Source organism: Microtus pennsylvanicus, chromosome 7 (assembly GCF_037038515.1).
Source record: "Microtus pennsylvanicus isolate mMicPen1 chromosome 7, mMicPen1.hap1, whole genome shotgun sequence".
Taxonomy (NCBI): Eukaryota; Metazoa; Chordata; class Mammalia; order Rodentia; family Cricetidae; genus Microtus; species Microtus pennsylvanicus.
In genome coordinates, this window is record NC_134585.1 from 121,680,821 (window position 1) to 121,701,118 (window position 20,298).

Sequence of the window (20,298 nt, forward strand, 5' to 3'; positions counted from 1 at the left end):
CAAGTTTCCTGCTCCGCAGCAGGCACAGGCAAGCAGTGAGAGAGCCCCCATGGCACAATAGATTGGAATGGTGTTGATCCCACCCAGTAACTCAGCCAAAGTTTTAGGAAACTTTGAGACAGGGCAACCTGGGCATGGGATGTGGGCCACAGGAAAGGAGATGGAGAAGTGATGGGCAAAAGGTGGGAAACTTCCCTGGAAATGTGTGGCCCCTGAGGTAGGAGGTGACCCCAGCCAGTCAGCCCTTCTCTCCAGCCTGAACATCTCTGTCACGGTCAGTAAAACCCAGGGTGAAGACTGGCAAGTCAGGAGGGGCCTCGGGATGACCCCAGGTCTGAAGTGGGTCGTGATGGAGTTAGCAGTGAACTCACGGGTGGGCAGAAGGTGCAGTGTGGGCGTCAGGGGTGATGGGAGCATTCAGGGTTGAACTCTCAACTTGGAGAAGAGAGTTAGAGGAAACTTAGATAAAATGGGGAGTCAGGATTAATCTCCAAGGATGGGTACAAACATGGGGATTGAGTGAGGGTCAGAACAGGGATTTGGGGCCCTGGGGACTGTGGTTTTAGAGATGTAGAGGGGACTCAAAGTATCCCCTCCCCCTCCAATAAATACAAAGCCTCTCTCCCTGGCTGGGAGGTCCTAATCCTATTACTGCTGCTCCCTGGTCTCCTATCCCCACACCCACAGCCACAGCCACACCCTCCTCCCAGAGAGCCTCCTGCCCTCCTAAAAAGCCCAAGGCAAGGGCTTCCACCTCAAAATGGGGGACAGAGAGATGGAGACAATGACACCCCCCCCTCAGTCTCAGCTGATGGGAGCTTATAACGGCCGCACCCGGCCACACCCTCCTATTGAACACTGAGACTTGTGCATTCTTGTGGGGTCTGACACTGCCTTTGGGGCCCCTGCCTTCAGCCTCCTTCCTCCAGTGATAAGGAACATAGAGGAATAAAGATTCCCAAGGACCCGGGTCCCAAAGTCCAAGGTGTCCCATCAGAAGAACCAAACCAAGCCAAGCTGACATTTTTTTATTAGGAGCTGAGCAGGCCCGGCCACAGCAGTCCCAATTGCACGCACATGACTGAGCCTCCAAAGTGTGAGCACAGATGTTGTCCTTCCATGAAGGGAAGCACAGGCTGGCTACCCTTGCTACCTTGACATCCCTAGGAACACTGCTAAAGCTCCTGAGTAGCCAGGGTTAGCACATCAGGGACAGCAATGGAGCAGACCCTGTCCTTCCAGGATCAGCGGCTACTGGGGGCAGGGGGGCTCAGGGGGGCAGTCTTTGAAGTACTCGTGGCAGTAGAGACAGAGGCTGGCAAGCGAGCGCACATACTCGCTGAAGTCCACCTCACAGTCCTTGTTGGTATCCAGAAGGGTCATGAACTTATTGTAGTCACACTCCCGGAACTCACTCTGTGCAAGACGAGAAGGGGTGATCAGGAAGTGAGGAGCATAAGCAAAGTCTACACCACTCCCCTCCAAAGGATGGGCCTCCCTACTCCAACCCACACCCTCCTGGGGGCCAACCTCGCCCTGCTTCTCAGCTCCCTTGCTCCTAGCCACGGAGAGCGTTATCCCAACACAGGAAGAGTGACTGTCACCCTACTTGACATCTTATTTTGCTAAGGCTCATGCAGCTATGTCAGCTCACTTCCCTAAGTCCCCTCCCCACAGTCCGGTCTCTCCCTCTTGCTGCCCTATGTTGGTGTTTGACCCCATGCCGGTCTTTGCAGAGTCCCAATGGTACCTCCCACTAGGGGGAAGAGGTTTGAGGGTGCTCACCGGGGTCCAAGTGGGCAGCTCCTTCTGCAGCAGCTCCTTGAGCTCTGACTGGCAGATCTTGTGCTTGTCCCCGCAGCGCCCAGCATACTCCTGGAAGGTGCACACAATGGCAGCTACTGCCTGCTCCAGGGGCCGGGTCATCCTCACTGTCACCAAAAAAGGGTGTGACTCACAAGGAGAGCCAGGCCAGGCTTCTCCCTCAGTGTTTGCTGAGAGCTAATTCCAGACCTGTCAGTCTCCAGCATGCTCAAGTTCCCCTTCCTTGAAGCAGCCCTCCTTGACAACTACTTACACACACACACACACACACACACACGCACATGTGCACACGTGCGCACACACGCACATACATACACACACGTGTGTGCACATACGCACATGCACACACACCACACATACACACGCACATACACACACACATACACACACACACATACACACACCAATTCACCTCCCCGTTGTGCCTGTTGTGGTTTTTCTGGACAGAAGTTTCATTTCCCCAACATTATCATAAGTTCCTCAGGAGCTGAATATCCCACCCCATCACCTGCACCCCTCACTGTGGGTCTCCCTAAGGACTCTGATTCCCTCCAGTCCTTTCTCAGCCCAACATCTGGAAACTGTCTCCCATTGGACACCATTCCACGTGATGCAGCCCCTGGTCCTAGAAGTCTCTGCCCCTTGGGGACCTGGAGTTCCGTCCTGTAAGAGTTTGCTCAGGAAGCCCTGCCCAGTGCTTCTTTGCCCTGGTGAGGCTAGTGCCAGCAGGGATGTGATCGTAAGGGGATCCCCTACCACCTCGCTATGCCTCCTTCCCCGACCCAAAGAAGCTGCAGCTGGGAACCCTCATCCTCTGCAGGCCTGGGTGAACTGTTTCTCTCTGGGCCTCAATTGTCTTTTCCTTTAAAGTAGGTGAATTCAGCCTTACAGGCCTAGTCAGAAACGTGGACCGGGGGTCTCTGCCGAGTCCATCGGCTATGATATGCCCTATCCTCTAGCCGTCCTCCCTTCCCGTGGCAGGGGTGGGGTCTTAAGACAGAGGCTTTGAGAAGAGCCCTCCCCCACCCACCCACTTCTGTTGTCACCCTCCACTGCCCATCCAGCCTAGGCAAACCCTGGGCAGGCAGGAAAGCCATAGAGCTGTTTCCATGTGAGCCCATGACTCATTCTTGACTCCCCCATGGGACTGGAGTCCTGTAACACAGGGCAGCCAGAGCCAAGACTTCTTGGGGAGTTCCCTCTGCGGGGAGCAAGTTGTCCCCAAGGAGGTAGAGGGCTGGGAGGTGGCGAGCATTGCTAGGGTCCACTTCTTTGTGACAGCCCAGGACTGAAACAAGGAACCACGGTCCCAAGAGAGGAATGGGCCATGGTCACAGGAGCTCAGCACCTCAGAGCCCTTCTGAGCTCCCCCAGCCTGCCTGGCGCCACCTCAGTTGTTATTTCAGAAGCTTAGGGCTTGAAGACTCACAGGAATCCTCTCCTCACCGGCAGCGCTGGCCTGTCCCAACTTATCCCCAAGAATGAAGCAAAGCCGGAAGGTGCTCACTAAGGGCTGCTCCAGAACCGTAGATGCCCACTGTCCCCACATCAGCACGAAACCATGGCTGGGCACAATCCCCAGGCCAGGCCAAACTTCCTACCGGCCCCTTAGTGTTCAAGGGAACCTCTGAGTCCACCATATCCGACTTCCCTCACCCCGACACCTGCTAACACAACGTTTCTGCTCCCATTCCCGGGCCCTGTATCCTGGAACGGAGCAGCTGTTGAGGGGTTCATGAGAGACCCCAACACCCATCCCAAGGCAGTCCCGAGCAGCCACACTCACCTCTGCTGCTGGTGTTTCAGCTGTGGGAGCCTAACAACTGGGTGTCCCTATTTGTAGCCTGTAGAGATGAAGGGAGCAATTATAGGGACCCAAGTAGGTCAGCCCTGAAGCTGCCCCCAGGGTCTCCTGCCTTCTTCCCTCAGCAGCCTCTATTACAGGCCCACCGCCCACCTAGCAACGCACACATCAAAGGCCCAGTCCGAGTCTCAGACACCACTCCCAGCTCATCCCCCCCCCCTGCCCTTCCCCAAAGCTGAGAACTGGCAGCAGCTTCCTGGTGGCATCTTCCAGCCACACACTTCCCTCTCCTGAGCTCTTGATCATCAAGAGACCCAGAATACAAAATGGGAACACACCTGATTCTCTTAGGCCAAACAGCCAGAGTCCCTGTACAGGGAGACCTTGAGAACACCTGGCTCAGGCCCCTACTTACAGGTGAGACATCTAAGGACATGGGGTACCCTCTGGCCCAGCCTCCAGATCACTGAACGTTCGGTGGCCTTTGGCTGTGAATTGCTTGTTCCACTGGAGGAAATTGTTGTGAGGTATTTTTGAGACCCAGGAGGAAGGGTACTCCTCCCAGGGAGCCTCCAGCTGGCAGGGCTTGGACTTTCTTGTCTCTCAACTCCCGGTGATGTGGACAAATGTGGGCCACAGAATCATATGGGAGCTGGCGTGTCCCCAGCTCCTGAGGAAGCTGCTTCCCTAGTCTGTGCTCTGCGCAGCACCGGGGCAGTTTTCCCAGCAGTTCTGGGGGTAGAGCATTCATTTGTCCTTTGGCTGAAGAGTATTGACCCTTGGACGGATGGTGGTGGTGCACACCTTTAATCCCAGCACTCAGGAGACAGAGGCAGGCGGATCTCTGTGAGTTGGAGACCAGCCTGGCCTACAGCGCGAGTTTCAGGACAGGCTCCCAGACTATAGAGAAACCCTGTCGTGAATCCCCCCCCAAAAAAGAGTATTGCCCCTTGGGGTTCAGCATCACCTCTCTACTTGTGTCCCCTCCTCTGTGAGCCTGGGCTTCACTTGTGTCTTCCTGACTCCCCAGATCATCTTGGCTAGAGCCCTCGGGGTTCCGTGCTCAACTTCGCAGATTTTGACATCACTTAAGCTTTTTTTAAGGAGGCTTTGGTTAGTTCGTTTGTTTTCTTGTTTTTTTTTTAAGGTTTATTTTTATTTTTCCTTCTGTGTCTGTGCATGAGTGTTGTGCACATGAGGTGCAGGTGCCCACATTGTCACAGGCAATGAGTCCCATGAAGATGGGGTCACAGGTCACATGAGCCACCTCATGTGGGTGCTGGGAACAAGCTCTAGTCCTCCACAAAAACAGCACACACCCTTAGCTCAGCTGTCTCTCCAGCCATCACTTAGAATTCTGATGGGGTTTCTTTTTCTTTCTTCTTTTTTTAATTTTGAAACATTTTTAATTAATTAATTTATTTATTTTATGCACATTCCTGTTTAGCTTCATGTGTGTCTGTGTGGGGGTGATGAGTCCTCTGAAACTGGAGGTACAGACAGTTGTGACCTGCCATGTGGGTGCTGGGAATCAAACTCAGAACCTCTGGAAAAGCAGTCAGGGCTCCTCTAAGCCATCTCTCCAGCCTGAAATGATTTTTATTTTTTTAAGATACCTTTATTTTTATTTTATGTGTGAGTGCCCATATCTCTATATAACACGTGCCTTCTCCCAAGGAAATCAGAAGAGGGTGGTGGGTGGGTGCTGGAGACCAAAGCTGAGTCCTCAGCCAAACAACAAGTACTCTTAACATTTGAGCTGTCTCTCCAGACACAATAGGGGCTTTTTGTTTTGTTTTGTTTTATGAGACAGAGTCTTTTTACATAGCCCCGGCTATCCTAGAGATCCTATGTAGAACAGGCTAGCTCAAACTCACAGAGATCTGCCTGTCTCTGCCTCCTGAGTGCTGGGATTAAAGGCGTGCGGCGCCATGTCTGGTCTAGGTTTTTTCTTAATGCCTTTCAGTCCTTTCATGTTTTGAAAAAGATCATTTTAACTCTGTCCAGCATTTCCTGCCATTCTTAGCTGACCCAGGCGGAGACCGCCATTTCCCAGACATGGAAATCCTCTCCTGTTGCTTCTCTGTTCTCTCCCTACCCCTAAGCTTCCCTGGTTCACAGAGAGAAAATCCAGCACCCAGAAGAGTATGGGAAGGAGAAGAGGAGCCTGGCTTCCCAGCCGGTGACAAAGCCCTCATGCCTGTACGGCCAGTCTGAAAGCCCTTGACCTCATCCTAGGCCCAGCACCCAGCTTTGCTGGGCCACCATCTCCTCCTGGAGGTTGCCCGCCGTGCAGGTGAGGGGAGTAAGCAATTGCGTAGAAGGAAGAACTGTGATTAATCATGTTTTATTGGCAAGAAGTTATGAGGAGTTTAGGGAAGAGGACAGAGATGGTCACACCGCAGCAGAAGGAGGGGACAGAGTGGACCAGCAATTAATTTGCTTCTAGGTCAATGACTTATTCCCACCTGCTACCAGCCACCTTAAGCTTGTCACCTCTCCTCTTGGGATCTGGTTTTCTCCCTGATAGAAATAAAAACAGTTAACCATCTCATAGGGTTGTTGTGGGTTTGAGCCAGCACGGCAAGGCTCACGGAATAAACGTTACTAAAATATCATAAGGGCTTGGTAAATATTAACGCGGAGAGGCAGTGACTGGCCCAGGGTCATACTACTAGTGGGTGGCAGGTTCACTGTGCATACAAGTAATTAGAGCGCTGATACGAGGCATCCGGGATATAACATAAACAAAACAGGCACAGTACCTCTCAAGGGAGATGACAACCTAGTGCGAGAAACAGACAATAACAAATGAATGTTTAATAAGATGGAAGAGTCCCGCAGCCTAGCTTCTGAGTCCCCTTTCTTATCCAACAGCCCTTCATGTTTCTGGGCACAGTCACGGGTCCTAGGAACACTGCATCCTTGTCCACGGGAGGGGGCGGGGAGCACTGGGAGAAGCCAAGAGACTTGTTTTGGTGGAGATGTGGGGTTGGCGGACGAACATGGATGAACATGGAAAGAACACTTAATTGGGCCTTCACTCAAACCCCGCCCCTCCACTCAAAACCCCACCCCTCCTCATCAGCTGACTTCAACATGTTTGCCCTTCACCTTGTTAGAGATTTAGTTTTTTTTCCCTCCAAAGAGGGTTTGGAAGGTTCTTACCCTGAGAATCCAAAGTGTTGGCTTAGATGGTGGAACATGTCTTTCATCCCAGTGCTTGAACGGCAGAGGCAAGCCGATGTCGGTGAGCCCAAGCCCAGCCTAGTCTACACAGCAAGTTTCAGGCCAGGGACAGCTACACAGTGAGACCTTGTTTAAAAAAAAAAAGGAAGGAGAGGAGGGGAAAAGGGAGGAAGGGAGGGAGGGAGGAGAGGGGAAGGAGGGAGGAAAAAAGGACATTTCGAAATACATTGTGTTACTAGCTGTTACTGAGGCAATGCGAAAGCTCTGGCCCCCAAGTCTAACTCAATAGAAACACCCTGAGTTCCCTTGATGGAGGGAGTAGGGACTGGTCTTTCCCCACCAGACCATCTTACTCAGCTTCTGCCTCCACAAAGAAGGAGGTCAGGACTCTAAATTCTCCTCCCTTGGTTCCCAAAACCCCTTCCTAAAGTGCATGGAATCTCCCTGCCCTACTGGAAGTTTTCCAGCATCTACCCGGAACCCCTTTTCTGCAGTGACCCCCAGTGCTCAGCAGTGGACCCCAGTTCCAGGGCCTGGACTAGAACCACCCTCCTTCCTTCCCACTCTCTCCTGTCCACACACTCCATCCCCTCCCTTGGGCTGAACCTTGTACCAGGACTCCTCACCTTACATAGCTCCCCCAGGACAGGTGAGCTGACCTCCGAGAAATGCGAGAAATTCGCTGCTGCTGGAGACTGAGAAGCATTGCCTCAAAGGCTCAGCAAGATAGTGTGTGAAGGGCGACAGCAGATGCTAGCCGATCTGGCAGAGCTTCTTACAAGCTGAAGCCCTGACTCTCCCTGGCTCCCTTTCTGTCTCCTTGCTATCACCACCATCACCTAAGATTCCTGGAAAACAACCACCCCTCTAAAGGGCAGTGTCTGGTCCTGCACCCCAGAGAAAAAATAGAGGCTCCCAAGAATCTGGAAATTCTATTTACTTCTGGCAAAGGGGCCTGAGCCCCAGGGCCAGAATGATCACCCAAATCCAATAGCCCCGTGAAGTTAAATGAACTTGACCAAAACAATCAACCTCCGCTTTGATCTTCTGAGCCAAGTAGGAAGAACATATGGGACGGGGTATCTGGTTACTGGAACCAGCACTGGGCCAGGGAGAAAGCTGGAGCCAGAGTCAAAGCTATGGAATTGGAGCTGGGGAATAGGAAGAGAATCTAAACTGGGACCAAGAAGAACCTGTAGAGGTCAGATCTGCTGCTTGCTTTGACTACCAAACCAATAGCTGGTTGTGTCCACTGCACAGATGAGAACAGCAAGCTGGTAGAGAGATCAGGTGACCCATATGGGAGCTATGGAGTGGGGTACCAGTTCACTGCATTGATCCAGAACCCTTAACTGAGTGCTATGTGGGGGCTGAGAACCAATCCCGGTTCCCCAGCACAAACAGTAGATGCTCTTAAGTGTGGAGCCATCTCTGCTTGCTCTTAGTTGACTTAGAAAATCAATAGCATTGGCCGTGATGAGCTGAGCAAGTCTCCTAGCTCAACTGACATCTCTGATGTTTGATTTAAAATGAGAAAAGCCACCTAGGTGCTGGACAGTGGTGGCACACGCCTTTAATCCCAGCACTCAGGAGGCAGAGGCAGGCGGATCTCTGTGAGTTCGAGACCGACCTGGTCTATAGAGCTAGTTCCAGAACAGCCAGGGATACACAGAGAGACCCTGTCTCAAAAACAAAACAGATCACCTATGGTATTTTTCAAGCACTGGCTTGAAAGCCACTTTACCTTATCCACTGCCCTCTGGCCCACAGGAACATCCAATGGATAACTAAAACAAGATGAAGTCAAACTTGGCAGACTGTGCGTCTGTACTCCTAGAAGGCTGAGGCAGGATGATGGCTGAAAGTCTGAGCCCAGCCTAGGTTTCACAGCAATGCCTTGTCGCAAATAACTAAATAAGGGTGAAAACTCTAGGAACTTCCGCCGTCTGTGCTTGTCTCCTTTGCTACCTTAACCTCCGGGTCAGTTCCTGCTGAACTCTGCACGTAGACACATTAGTCATTTAAAGATTGTTTGTCTGGACTCCCAGGACAGGAGCAACTTACCCCAGCCCCTCTCCTCCCCAGTCAAGGCTAAAGACGCTGATATAAGAGTAACTAAGACGTTTTCAAGATCACAGCCACGTCACTGCCTTGTGACCGACCGCACGTGTATCAACCTCGTTTCTCCATGTCCTATTCCAGATCACAGGAAAGGCACAGGGAAGTCTCGAGCCATCCCTAGTCTAAGACCCTCGTCTTCCCCCTTGTTTAAGGTAGAAAGACATTGACTGCTGGGTTAAGGGAATGTCTATTTACCGTATTCCCATTTTCCTGGGTTTCTGGATTAGATCTTTTTACTTGTTCCCTAGGCTCCATTCTGAGTGGTTGAGTGAGCAATCATCTTAGATTAGGTAACTAACTCACGCTGGCCTCAGTCTCCCTTTCCACAGAGCACTAGAGATCTCTCTGAGCCACACCATAAAATGGTGGTCTGACTGGAGGTGTGGTTGCTACAATTCTCATCCCAGCAGCAATTCCAGGGGGAATGGGGAGATCTGGTCACAGGTCCTTGACAAGCAAGGATGTCCAGGGGCTGGAGAGATGGCTCAGTGATTAAGAGAACTGATTGCTCTTCCAGAGGACCCGGGTTCAATTCCCAGCACCCACATGGCAGCTCACAACTGTCTGAAGATCCAGTTGCAGGGGATCTGACACTTCACACCCATGCACATAAAACAAAGTTAATAAACCATAAAAAAAATTTTAACTGTTAAAAAAAGTGATGTCCAGACCCTCCTCCGCCTCAGCACAATGAATGGGGAAGCTTGTTTGTTTGCATTCAGCCTTTTGATGTCGGTTATTCTGTCCAATACCAAATGGAGTGGTTAGCCTCTCCGATTGGGGGAAACCTCAGAGGCAGCAAGATAAGTCTGGTCTTGCTAGCCCAACTGACTGTCCAAATCCAAAACTGAGAAGCCCACTTCTATGTAGCACCAAAAGAAATCAGAGTTCACAGAGCCAACCCCCTGCAAGGAGGCCCCCATCTCCCTGTGACTTGGGCCAATGTGCCAGGTACAACTGAACCATATTCAGCCAGGTCCCCTCCAGGTCACATAAAGTCCAAAGCTCTGGAGATGGCTTCAGAAAGAGGAGAGAGGCCCAGTCTGCTGGCCCAGGGTCCCAGAGGGATGAGGAGTTCTCTAACAGACATGGGTCAAGGCCAGACACTAGCCCTTAACATCCCTGGTCTCTGTTTCCTCATCTGCGAGGTGCGGGCACAGGCAGGATTAAACGGCTGGAGCATGAGTGGACCAAGCACAAATGGCCGGAGCTGCCCCCTCCGCTTTCCCATCCGTAAAAAGGTTTAATAATAGCCCCTTTGGGGTTACCATGAGGCCGAAATGACAGTGTGCCTGCAAGGAGGTTTGAGAACTGCCCTGAGACGTTAATTACTGGCATCATGACTCCCTGACCCATACTTACCAGATTCCTCTCCAACAGGGTGTCAGGAAAGTGGGCTTCTGTCTTTTGATTGCCATGGAAAGCGACCATTTCTTCCAGGGGACCTGCCTGGCCTTGCCTCCCAGCCCTAGGTGTGTGGGGAGGGCAGAGCGCTGAGAGCGAGTGGCTGTCACGTGGCCTCTCACCGGCTCCTTCCTCCTCTTCAGAACTCTGATCTATTCTGCAAGCGGCCCACACACATCAGAGTTTCCCGGGGAAGAAAGATCCAACTTGTGGTCTCCCCACGTAGCTTGGGCTTCTCAGAGCATGGCCCCTCGCTTTCGACACATTCTGACACCCTGAGCATGAGCATTGCAAGAGGCTCCACTGGAAGCTGAAAGGTTCCTAAGATGTATTTCAGAATTCCCAGGGCATCGTTTTCTGTTGCGTTTCATTCAACAACAAATCATTAAGATTGACTCAGCTTCAGGAGGACCACGCATGAAGGAGCTGCTGTCTGATCTCCACACGTATGCCATAGCATAGCCTCACTCTCGCACACACACACATGCACACACGTGCGCACACAGAGAAATATGAACAATGTCACATTCTTTACTAATCTGTAGTTTACTCAGCAGTAAATTGCAGAAAACTTGTCTGACTTCAATCACTTTACATAACAAGTCTGCTGTAGGTAGTTTGGGGTTGGGTTGAGGGCCCAGGGAATGTCCTTTCCTTGTGTTTTTTCTTTAAACCCACAGCACACCATCGCCTACACTATGCTTGTGATTCCTGGTCACAACATGGCTGCTAGGCCTCCAGGGCTCAGTGTCCATACTCTAGGTGGGTAACAGAGTGAGTGAAGATGAGACCGGAAAAGCTTTGTCCTCCAGAACCTTTGCCTTGTTAACACAGCAGTCGTGACCCTGTGTACAGGGCTTTGCCTACATCTTTTGGGGCTCAGCAAAGTAATGCGGCTACTCCTAGCTGGGTATGCTGACACCTTGGCTTTTTTTAATGAAAAGAGGAGATGGATAATAATTATAACAACACAAAAGCGATGCTCTCCTGGCTGTTTTGTTGCTTCCCCAGGAAACTCTGATGTGTGGGGGTCTCCTGCAGAGTAGATCAGACAGAGTTCTGAAGAGGAGGAAGGAGCAGGTGAGAGACCATGTGACAGCTCTGTCCCCTCTGCTCACCTAGGGCCGGGAGAGGCCCCATCTGGAACAAATGGTCTCTTTTCATGGTAATAAAAAGAGAGAAGCCCACTTTCTTGACACCCTGCTGGAGTGTCAAGAGAGGGATCCAGTAAGCGATTGTCTCGGTTAGGTTTTCTGTTGCTGCGACAAACACCATGACGAACTGCACGTGGGGGAGAGTTTATGGTGCTTACACTTGTGCTCTGTGGTCCAGCACTGAAGGCAGGACAGGAACTCAAACAGAGCTGGATCCTGGAGGCAGGAACAGATGCAGAGGCCATGCTTACTGCCTCCCTCCCCACGACTTGCTCAGCCTGCTTTCTTATAGAAGCCTAGACTACCAGCCCAGGAGTGGCCCTGCCCGCAATGGGTTTGGCCCTCCCCACCAATCACTAACAAAATAGGCTTGCCCACAGCCGGATCTTTTTCTCAGTCAAGGTTCCCTCCTCTCAGATGACTACGGTTTGTGTCAAATCGGCATAAATCTAGCAGCACACTGATGGTTCTGTGTGAGCTTCAGCCACACAACTAGCACCAAGTACAAAGCACGCTGAGCGAGCCCCTTGAGGGATGGTAGCCTGCAACTGCCCGAGACCCCCACAACCATTTCCAGCCTACCCACAGAACCATAAGAGATATAAATGTATGTTTTCACCTAGCATGTCTTAAAATGGTTCATTCTACAGCAACAGGTAGCTAGGAGGCCATCTGAGTCACTGAACCAAACTTGAACTGACCTTCAAGACGTCTAATGCTCAGGTGCCAGTTTAGTTAAATCATCACAGATCGGGCCTTGCGTAACTTCCGAATGCTTGTATGACTGGTACAAAATCCAGTAGCTGTCAAAACCTTTCAAGAATAGTAAATTAAAAGATAAAATTGGACAGAGGTAAGGAAGAGTGAACTCTAGGGCCTGGTGTTTATATGCTGGAAAGCTGGTGAACCATGTGCTCAACTATCACCTGATTGCCATAGGATGCAGGATATATAGCAGCTTAGGTTACAGTTTTAGGGGAAATGGCAAAACATAAGAATTCTTGCCTTGAGCGGGCTCCTAAGAGGTTTTAGCAGAGTTCAACAGGGAGAGAGTAAACTCAGAACTGAGCTAGCCAACTTGAAAGTGGATAGGAAACTTTCTGAAAACGAGAACCCGGCCCCAGGCCTGGGATCTAACAAGGAGCCCTTAGTTAAACTCGGGGCTGGCTAGGCCAGCGCTGCTCCCTGAGCCACTCTTGGGACCGCTCACCCTTTAGTCCCAAATGTTAAGGGCTGCGCTGTGTTCTGAGATTATATCCTCCCTTCTCTGTTGAAACTGGGGAGGGAGGTGAAATGATTGTAGTTGTAGGTGGTATTTGTCTTTTTGTGGTTTGGGGTTTTTGTGTGTATGTGTGTTTTGTTTCGTTTTGTTGTTTTGAGGCAGGGTCTTACTATGTAGACCAGGTTGGCCTCAAACTCTGGAGACCTGCTGCCTCTGCTGCCTGCCCCTGCCCACTGTCCTTGCCTCTGCCCCTGACCATGTCCCTGCCTCTGCCTCTGCCCCTGCTTCTGTCCCCTGTCCCTGCCCCATGCCTCTGCCCATGCCCTTGACTCTGCCCCCTGCCCCTGCCTCTGTCCCCTCCCCCCTGTCCCTGCCTCTGTCTCTGCCCGTGCCCCTGCCCCTGCCCTGTCTCTGCCCCTGCCCTGCCTCTCTTCCCTGGCCTTGCCTCCTGAGTGCTGGGATTAAAGGTTATACTACCATGCCCAACCTGCCTTTTAAAATACTTTTCTTAGCAAAATAAAATGTTATCAGCATACCCCAATTCCCAAAATCTCATTTTGTGAACTCCCAAAGAGTAGACCCTTTGACCTCAGGAGAGTTGGAGAGCAGAAGGTGTCGGAAACCAGAGCACTTTCTGTCTCCAGCCCTTTAACTGTTCCACCCAGGGCACAGAGCGTAATTGAGTCATCACAATGTTGTCCACAAATGAACAAACAAAAGTTTATTTAGTACAAAAATTAAAAAAAAAATAGAGAGCCCTATGGGCTCAGGAGACACACAGCAGGGTGTGGAGCGCTCTGCTTCAGGGCCGGGCTGGGGACCCCTGGAAAAAGTCGTTGCACATGATGGTGACCAGGGCCAGAAACACGGCGTACTCCTGGAAGTCCACCTGCTGGTCGCTGTCCTCATCAAGGTCGCCCATCAGCTTCTTTAGTCCCTCCTCATCCACCTTCTCCTGAAAGTGGCAGGGAGTGGAGTTATCACCCAGCTCCTGCCCTACCCACAGCCAAAACCTCCCCTTTATATTAGTATCCTGCGTCCCCTCCCCACTGGGCAGCCAGGTGCACAGTGGCAGGAGACCCCATGAGGTACCAAGAAGGCCCAGTGAGAAAGGACAGATTGACTATGATGTAATAGTCTCCGCATTGCCAAGTGGTGGTGGCAATCCCTTTAATCCCAGTACTCAGGAGGCAGAGGCAGGTGGATCTCTGTGAGTTCGAGGCCAGCCTGCTCTACAAGAGCTAGTTCCAGGACAGGCTCCAAAGCTACAGAGAAACCCCCTCTCGAAAAACCAAAAGAAAAAACCCAACCCACCCCCCCAAAAAAAGTTTCCAGCATGCTTGCTGGAGTGGGGGATGCTGGGTACTGGGTGTTCCTCAGACTAGGTATGAACTCTAATCTCTGCTGGATCCCAGCTTCATCTTGATGATGAGAAAAATCAAAGCTTTCTGCCCTGAATTCAGCTGGCTGAATTCAGAAAAGATGAACTTTTTAATACCAGCCAAAACAATGGGAGAGAATTAACCCGAAATGGAGAAAAAAAAAAAAGTAAGCCCTGCCTCATATTAAGGCCTGAGACCTGAGTCTCTAGGATTACCCGTTAGTCTGTTCAAGACAAGAAGCAAACTGAGACCTAGGTGCACCTCGCTGCCAAATGCCCCAGGGTGCATGCCTTAGCTGGAATCCATTCTTTCTGCATGCTTTCTTGGCTTACCATACAAATGTGTAAAATAAAAGGAGAAACTAATGCCCTAGTAATATCCCTGTGCGACCCTGGGCCAGCTGCCTCCCGTCCCTGAGCTTGGGACTATTCCACTAGCAGATAACAAGATTCTACCAATGGACTCTGAAGCCCCCCCACAGCAGTGTGCTCAGGAATAGTGAAGGGGCTAACCATTGATAAGTCCGTTCCCACATAGACTAACTGCCACCCCAGGGACCGGGGAGTGGAAGCTGATGGGGAGATCCTCAGCCCCACCCTGGCACAAGCACCAGGAGGCACCTTGAGAATGAAAATGGGAAAAGATTTACCCTGTGTGTCCACCTATCGCTCCCCGCCTCCCCTCCTGGCCTGCCTCACTTACCCCCACAAAGCTCGGCAGTTCCTTATGCAAAAGCTCCTTCATCTCCCCCTTGCTGAGTTTGAACTTGTCACCCTCTTGACCGGAGTACTTGTGGAAGGTGGAGACCATCACAGCCAGAGCCTCTTCCAGTGGACTGGACATCTTGAATCTAGAAACACAAAAGAACACCATCAAGGAACTTGGGGCCTCAAGTCCAGTCTACAAGATCTGCTTCTGTTCCACCAAGCTTACCCTCTCGAAATGGCTAGGCGCTGCCTGCATCCTGCTCTGGAAGTGTGTCTCCCTGAGGACCAGGGTTCACACAGCCACTTCAGACTGCACTCAAACATTAAACCTCTCCTGTGATCTGGAGCCACCTAAAGCAGGATTTCGTATTCTAGGGACACACCTCTTCGGGGAGGCCTCCCTACTCGAGTGTCTACAGGAGGCAGAGAGGGGGATGGGAGGAGGCTGCAGGGTGTCTAGAAGCTCAATTTGACTCCTGTCTGTGCCAGGAATGTAGAGCATAAATGTGTCCATGGGCTCCCGGGATTGCTTGGCAGCAGCCATGGGAACAGTCCAAGAGTATGAGGCCCCGTGCAGGGGTCAAAGCTTTCACAGACCCTAGTCTCCTGAAGTCAGAGTCTCTGCCATCCTTCCGACAGGGACTCTGCTAGTGTGATAGGCTGCGAGCTGTGCCGCACATGCTGGTTCTTTGCAGACAGGGAGCAGGATGGAGACAACTGAACATTCTCCCCATCAAGAAGGATCCTGTTGGGGTTAGAACTAAAACATATTAAATGCCCAGTGTCTTGGGATCGGGCTAGAAGCTGAAGAGATGAGGTCAGAGTTCAGAGGTCACTTTTTCCAAATTCCTCTAAGAATATTGGGTGGGTTCCAGGGTAAGCCAGAGGAGCCAGTGCTGGAGGCAGGGAAAGTTCCCTGCCTCCGCAAGCCCCACCCTCATCCGCTTAGAACAGCACAGTAAGCAGCCTTGGGCAAGACTCTGCCGCTACCCGGGCACGGGACCCAGGCGGGGCTAAGCACTGAGACCCTGTCTCTGGCTTCTTATTCCTAATAGATCCCAGTATTGACTGCTTTTGCGACATCTCACTGTGCAGCGCAGTCAGACCCTGACCTCATGACTTTCCTACCTCAGTCTCCTAAGTGGGGGATTTCAGATACGCTTCATGGCAGTTACATCCGCCTCTACCCCCACATATCCATGGCCTACTCCTAGGCCTAAACCCCAAAAATGAGGCCCTAGACAGACATATCTAAACTAAGAAACAGAGACCTCAGACCCAGAGATGAGAGAACAGGCCACAGAATAACCTAAACCCTCGCAGGGGATTCTAGGGAAGGTCCTTCCATCCAAAACTTCACAAAGGGTCTCTTCAAATGGGAAGTCCCACTAGGAAGTCAGAGAAAACTACAAGAACAAGGATTGAGATAATGGAACAAAGATCGAAACCTAGGTCCTGTGTAGGACAGAGTACTCACCAGACCAGGTGGTGGAGAGACCCAGGAGGAAATACAGCGGCCAAGACACTCAGGGTAGGGATTTATATGCGAACCCTACTGGCCTCCAATTTGTCATTTTTGGGAAACAGAACCTGTCCCAACCTGATCTTGATAAAATCTGGCCTCCTGCCACCCCACACACTTTCTCTTGGCCCATCCCTCTCAGAAAACACTGGCTTCAGCACCAGCTGGAGGAGCCTCCAGTTCCAGCTAAGGGCATCCCTGAGCTCATCTGGGCCTCAACATGGAAACAAAGGCATTGTGGGAAAGGGGAGCCTGGTCAGGGAAGAGGGGAGGCAGCTTCTGTCCTGGGGCCTAGAGACTCATTCCAAGCCTGCTTCTCATATTATGCCTGTGAGTCACAGTTTCCTCCTGTGTCAGAAGATGCGGGGACACACGGTGGGTGGCAACTTCACAGCCTGTGCTCATGGATATGTGTGGTGTGTGTGTGTGTGTGTGTGTGTGTGTGTGTGTGTGTGTGTGTGTGTGTAAGAGAGGTAGAAAGAGACAGAGAGAAGCTCTCCAGGCTCCCCAGAAAGCTGGGGTTCAAAAGAGCAGCAGGAGACATCTAGAGGATGTCAGGAGGTCTAAGGAATCTTTTGTTGTTGCTTGTTTTGTTTTGTTTTGAAAGCCTGGCACCAGAATCCCTCTTAAAGAGATAGGGAGGTGGCTACGTTTGTTTAAACTACTTCAAAATGAGCAAGGGCAATGGTTCTGTACCAGACCCAGATTCAGTGAGCAGCAGTCTGTGTAAGACGCAAAAGAGAAAAAAAGGGAGACATGAACCTCCTCTTCTTCCTTCCTTCTTTCCTTCCTTCCTTCTTCCTTCTTCCTATCTAGGTGAATGGGTGGGAATGACTCCTCCACCCAGAGCTGAAAACAGGGGCCTGTACCCAGCCTTGGCCCTCACCACCCCCACTGTGTCTTCTCCATGGAGAAGGACACTGTGTCCTTCAACTGGGCCCAAGGGAGGGGTCTTCAGGAAAGAGCTGACCTCAAGACTGCCCCCCTTCTGTTCTTTATCCCCCCCCACTTGGGCACCGCCCTTCCTGTGGGCCCAGTTCTCTTCCCCTGCAGACATCAGGCACCCTCTCTCTGCTCCCCCTGTGCTGGGTGACTCACATGGTTCCAGGCCCAGATGCCCAGGTGGTGACTCAGAGGCACACCCTGCTCCCCAAGGCCAGAGCAGCAGCCGGAAACCCCAACCCACAAGTGCCAACGTGGAGCCCCTCACCAGGCAGCACCGAGGGAGATGAGGATAGTGACCCCATGGAAACCTGTGAGTGAGCAGAATCAGACCCTCAGGTCTCTGCTTTGGGGTCACTGTGCCAACCAGCTGCAGAGCACAGATAAAGTGGGTCTTGGCTCCCCCAGTGTCCTCTTCTCTGTCTTTGCAAGGCACCCAGAGTCCCCCCTCCTCTCCAAGGCACCTGAGTGTCCCCCTCCTCATGATGCTTCCCTTCCCTTCACAACCTACTTAAGTAGAGGTAAAAACTTTAGGTAGAGGTAAAAACTCTCCACCCCGGGGAGGAGCCCACGGGGAACAATTTCCTGCCACTCACAGTGACTTCACTTTATTCACATTAAATCCCTCTCCACTCAGAAACTACATGGTGTCTCTTCCGTAAAGTGCACAGTAGAGCACCCTGCGTGCTAAGTGCACAGGGAAACACCCTTCGCGCTAACACCCACTGCTTTCCAGCTTCCCTGCCAGTCGTGGCTCTCTGAACAAGTGTACAAACACGTGCTGAAGCCAAGGCCCTTGGCTTCACTGATGGCCCTGCTCAGAATTTGCCCACACCCCCGCGTGTGTCTCCTTCTCCTGAGATCCCATCTACCCTTTGAAGGTCACTTGAAAGGGCTCCTCTAACCCAGCTAGACTCCATTTCTACCTGTCCTGGCACATACGCCGCACTCCCGGTGTCCTCCCTCTGTCCTGAGCGGCTCCTTATTTACACAGATCCACTGTGCACTGGCGTTCTCTCACTCTGGCCTTGTGGTGAGCTCACTGATGAATACTGGGTCCTATTCATTTCTGCATGAGCACAGAATCTCGCCCACACCAGGTGCCTCCCAGAGTTTATGGCTGCTGACTGGCAACAGAGGTCACTGGGGCTGGTGGGTAGGTAGGAGCCAGGGGACTCTCTTTGCTCCCTGCCTGAAAGCTCACCACTGAACATGCTAGTAAATAATAACGTCTCCTCTGAGTCCCAGGAGCGGCAATGAGACACAGTTGGAAAACAGAGCCTCTGAGAGCTACAAATCCCTGAGGAGTGACCACAGGAAACATCCTGCCATAGGGACCCAGAAAAGGACCCAAGTCCCCAGAGGACAGGGATGGAGGCTGAAGAGGGCAGAGAAACAGTCAGGTGGAAGAGTCAGGAAGAAAAAAGATTGGAGGAATGGATCAATAAGAGCATAATAGTGACAGAGGAACCAGGGAGACAGGGACAAGATGAGAGAGGGGGCTGGACAGAGGCAGCAGGACTTGGACACCTGTCCACATCTCAGAGATGCAGGCCACATCTGTGCCCCATCCAATAGCTATGCTCTTGAAACTTCCCAAAGCAGACTGACTTGCCTCTGACTTTCTGTGTGACCTTGAGCATCTGTATTTAGAACATCAGGACAGACAACACCGGGTGGATGAGCCCATCCCACCCCAGCTCCCCCCCCTCCCCGCCCCAATCTGTTCTGACATTCTCCAGCAGAGAATCCAGGACAGAAGCAGGCGGTGGAGCATCCCAGGCACTGACTGGCCCTTACAGTCCTTCCACCCTCTGAGTGCCAGCCCTGGCCAGCTCCGGTTTTGCCTGTCCCTTTTCTGCCTTCTAGTGGTGGAGATTTATCATTGCAATGCAGCTCTCGGCTCTCCCTCACGTCCACCAGCAAGCTGTTCCCAAGCCCCGAGCGTGATTCACCAAGGAGGCGGCAGCGGTGATTCATCTCCAAGGAGCCTTCCCACGCCCACACCTGCTTCACATAGAAGGGGTTTCCTGGACAGCCCCTGCTGAGAAGCCTAGGTGGAAGCCCGAAACTGGGAACCTGTTTTAAATGCCTGGGGTAGGATTAGGGGCTGCCAGAGGTGTCAGAAATGAGAACCTGAGCATTGCCCAAGTCACTGCTTTTGGGGGGCAGCTCAGTGAAAAAAGAAATGACCTCACTCTCAGCTTCCCAGGCATGTCTGGGTGCTGTCCCTGACTCACTCTGCAATGTTGGGTAAGTGGTACCACACCTCAGAGTCTAAACCTCTTTGCCACGAGGATCACTTTTAGTATCCCCTGCACCCTAAAATAAACTTTGAAGTTCTTTTTCTTATCAAACTGCGTGAAGTCGTTCACGATCTGTTCTATAAATCTTAGCCGTGCCTCTCCCCTTGCAGCACGGTCATTACAGGAGAAGCCACGCCTCGCATTCTTAATTGCCATTCCTAAGAAGTGTGTGCATTCCTGTGGCTGCGGAGGACCTACTGTGTGCCAAGTTCTTCCATAATCTATCCCACCTAGTTCATAAGACAATCCCAGGAAGGTGGACCATCTCACCCTACTTTATAGAAATAAAAATTGGGGCTCCAGGACATCTTCACACCCAACAAATAAGGGAGGAAACAAAACTTAAAGACGGGTGATTTTGCAGTGTTAAACGTCTGTGTGCTCCAGCCACCAGTGTTGCCAAGAGGCCTTAAGAATAGTTGCTGCTCCTTCGGTCCAGCAAATTAGCCTCAAGTGTCGGCCACACTAGGGTCCAGGAGTCCGTCTTCTCAGTATCTCCACTTCTGGCACCTTTTCCTGTTGACTTCAAATATACTGTAGCCCGAATTTGAAATAAACTAAAAAGCAACCTTTGTGAGCGCCCCCACCTTCCAGTAAAGACTGGATCTTGTTCATTTCTGCGCGCAAAGGATCTCACCCACGTCAGGTGCTGCTGCGTGACACCGGGGTGGGGGCGGGGGTACTAGGGACAGGAGCCCTCCCTCTCCTCACTGCCTGAAAG

The 20,298-nt window shown here is 51.7% G+C and overlaps 2 protein-coding genes across 5 annotated transcripts; both read right to left on the reverse strand.

The window, feature by feature from the left end:
• Positions 1-1,022: 1,022 nt before the first annotated feature.
• S100a3 (S100 calcium binding protein A3) lies at positions 1,023-6,935 on the reverse strand. Of its 2 annotated transcripts, XM_075979108.1 has the most exons (4): positions 6,797-6,935; positions 3,611-3,668; positions 1,786-1,931; positions 1,023-1,416 (listed from the first exon to the last, which is right to left on the reverse strand). In XM_075979108.1, exons 3-4 carry the CDS (start codon positions 1,924-1,926, stop codon positions 1,252-1,254), a joined length of 306 nt encoding a protein of 101 aa, XP_075835223.1. In that variant the 5' UTR covers positions 1,927-1,931; positions 3,611-3,668; positions 6,797-6,935; the 3' UTR covers positions 1,023-1,251. The 2 variants fall into 2 exon arrangements, with proteins under 2 accessions (XP_075835223.1, XP_075835225.1); XM_075979110.1 differs by lacking the exon at positions 3,611-3,668.
• A 6,484-nt stretch (positions 6,936-13,419) lies between these two features.
• Positions 13,420-18,315, reverse strand: S100a2 (S100 calcium binding protein A2). 3 transcript variants are annotated; one of them, XM_075979111.1, is made up of 4 exons: positions 16,285-16,551; positions 15,034-15,158; positions 14,803-14,950; positions 13,420-13,673 (listed from the first exon to the last, which is right to left on the reverse strand). In XM_075979111.1, the coding sequence occupies exons 2-4, from the start codon at positions 15,129-15,131 to the stop codon at positions 13,521-13,523; spliced, it is 399 nt and encodes a 132-aa protein (XP_075835226.1). In that variant the 5' UTR covers positions 15,132-15,158; positions 16,285-16,551; the 3' UTR covers positions 13,420-13,520. The 3 variants fall into 3 exon arrangements, with proteins under 3 accessions (XP_075835226.1, XP_075835227.1, XP_075835228.1); XM_075979112.1 differs by lacking the exons at positions 15,034-15,158; positions 16,285-16,551 and adding an exon at positions 18,198-18,315; XM_075979113.1 differs by lacking the exon at positions 15,034-15,158 and having other exon boundaries at positions 16,285-16,545.
• Between the last annotated feature and the right edge of the window lie 1,983 nt (positions 18,316-20,298).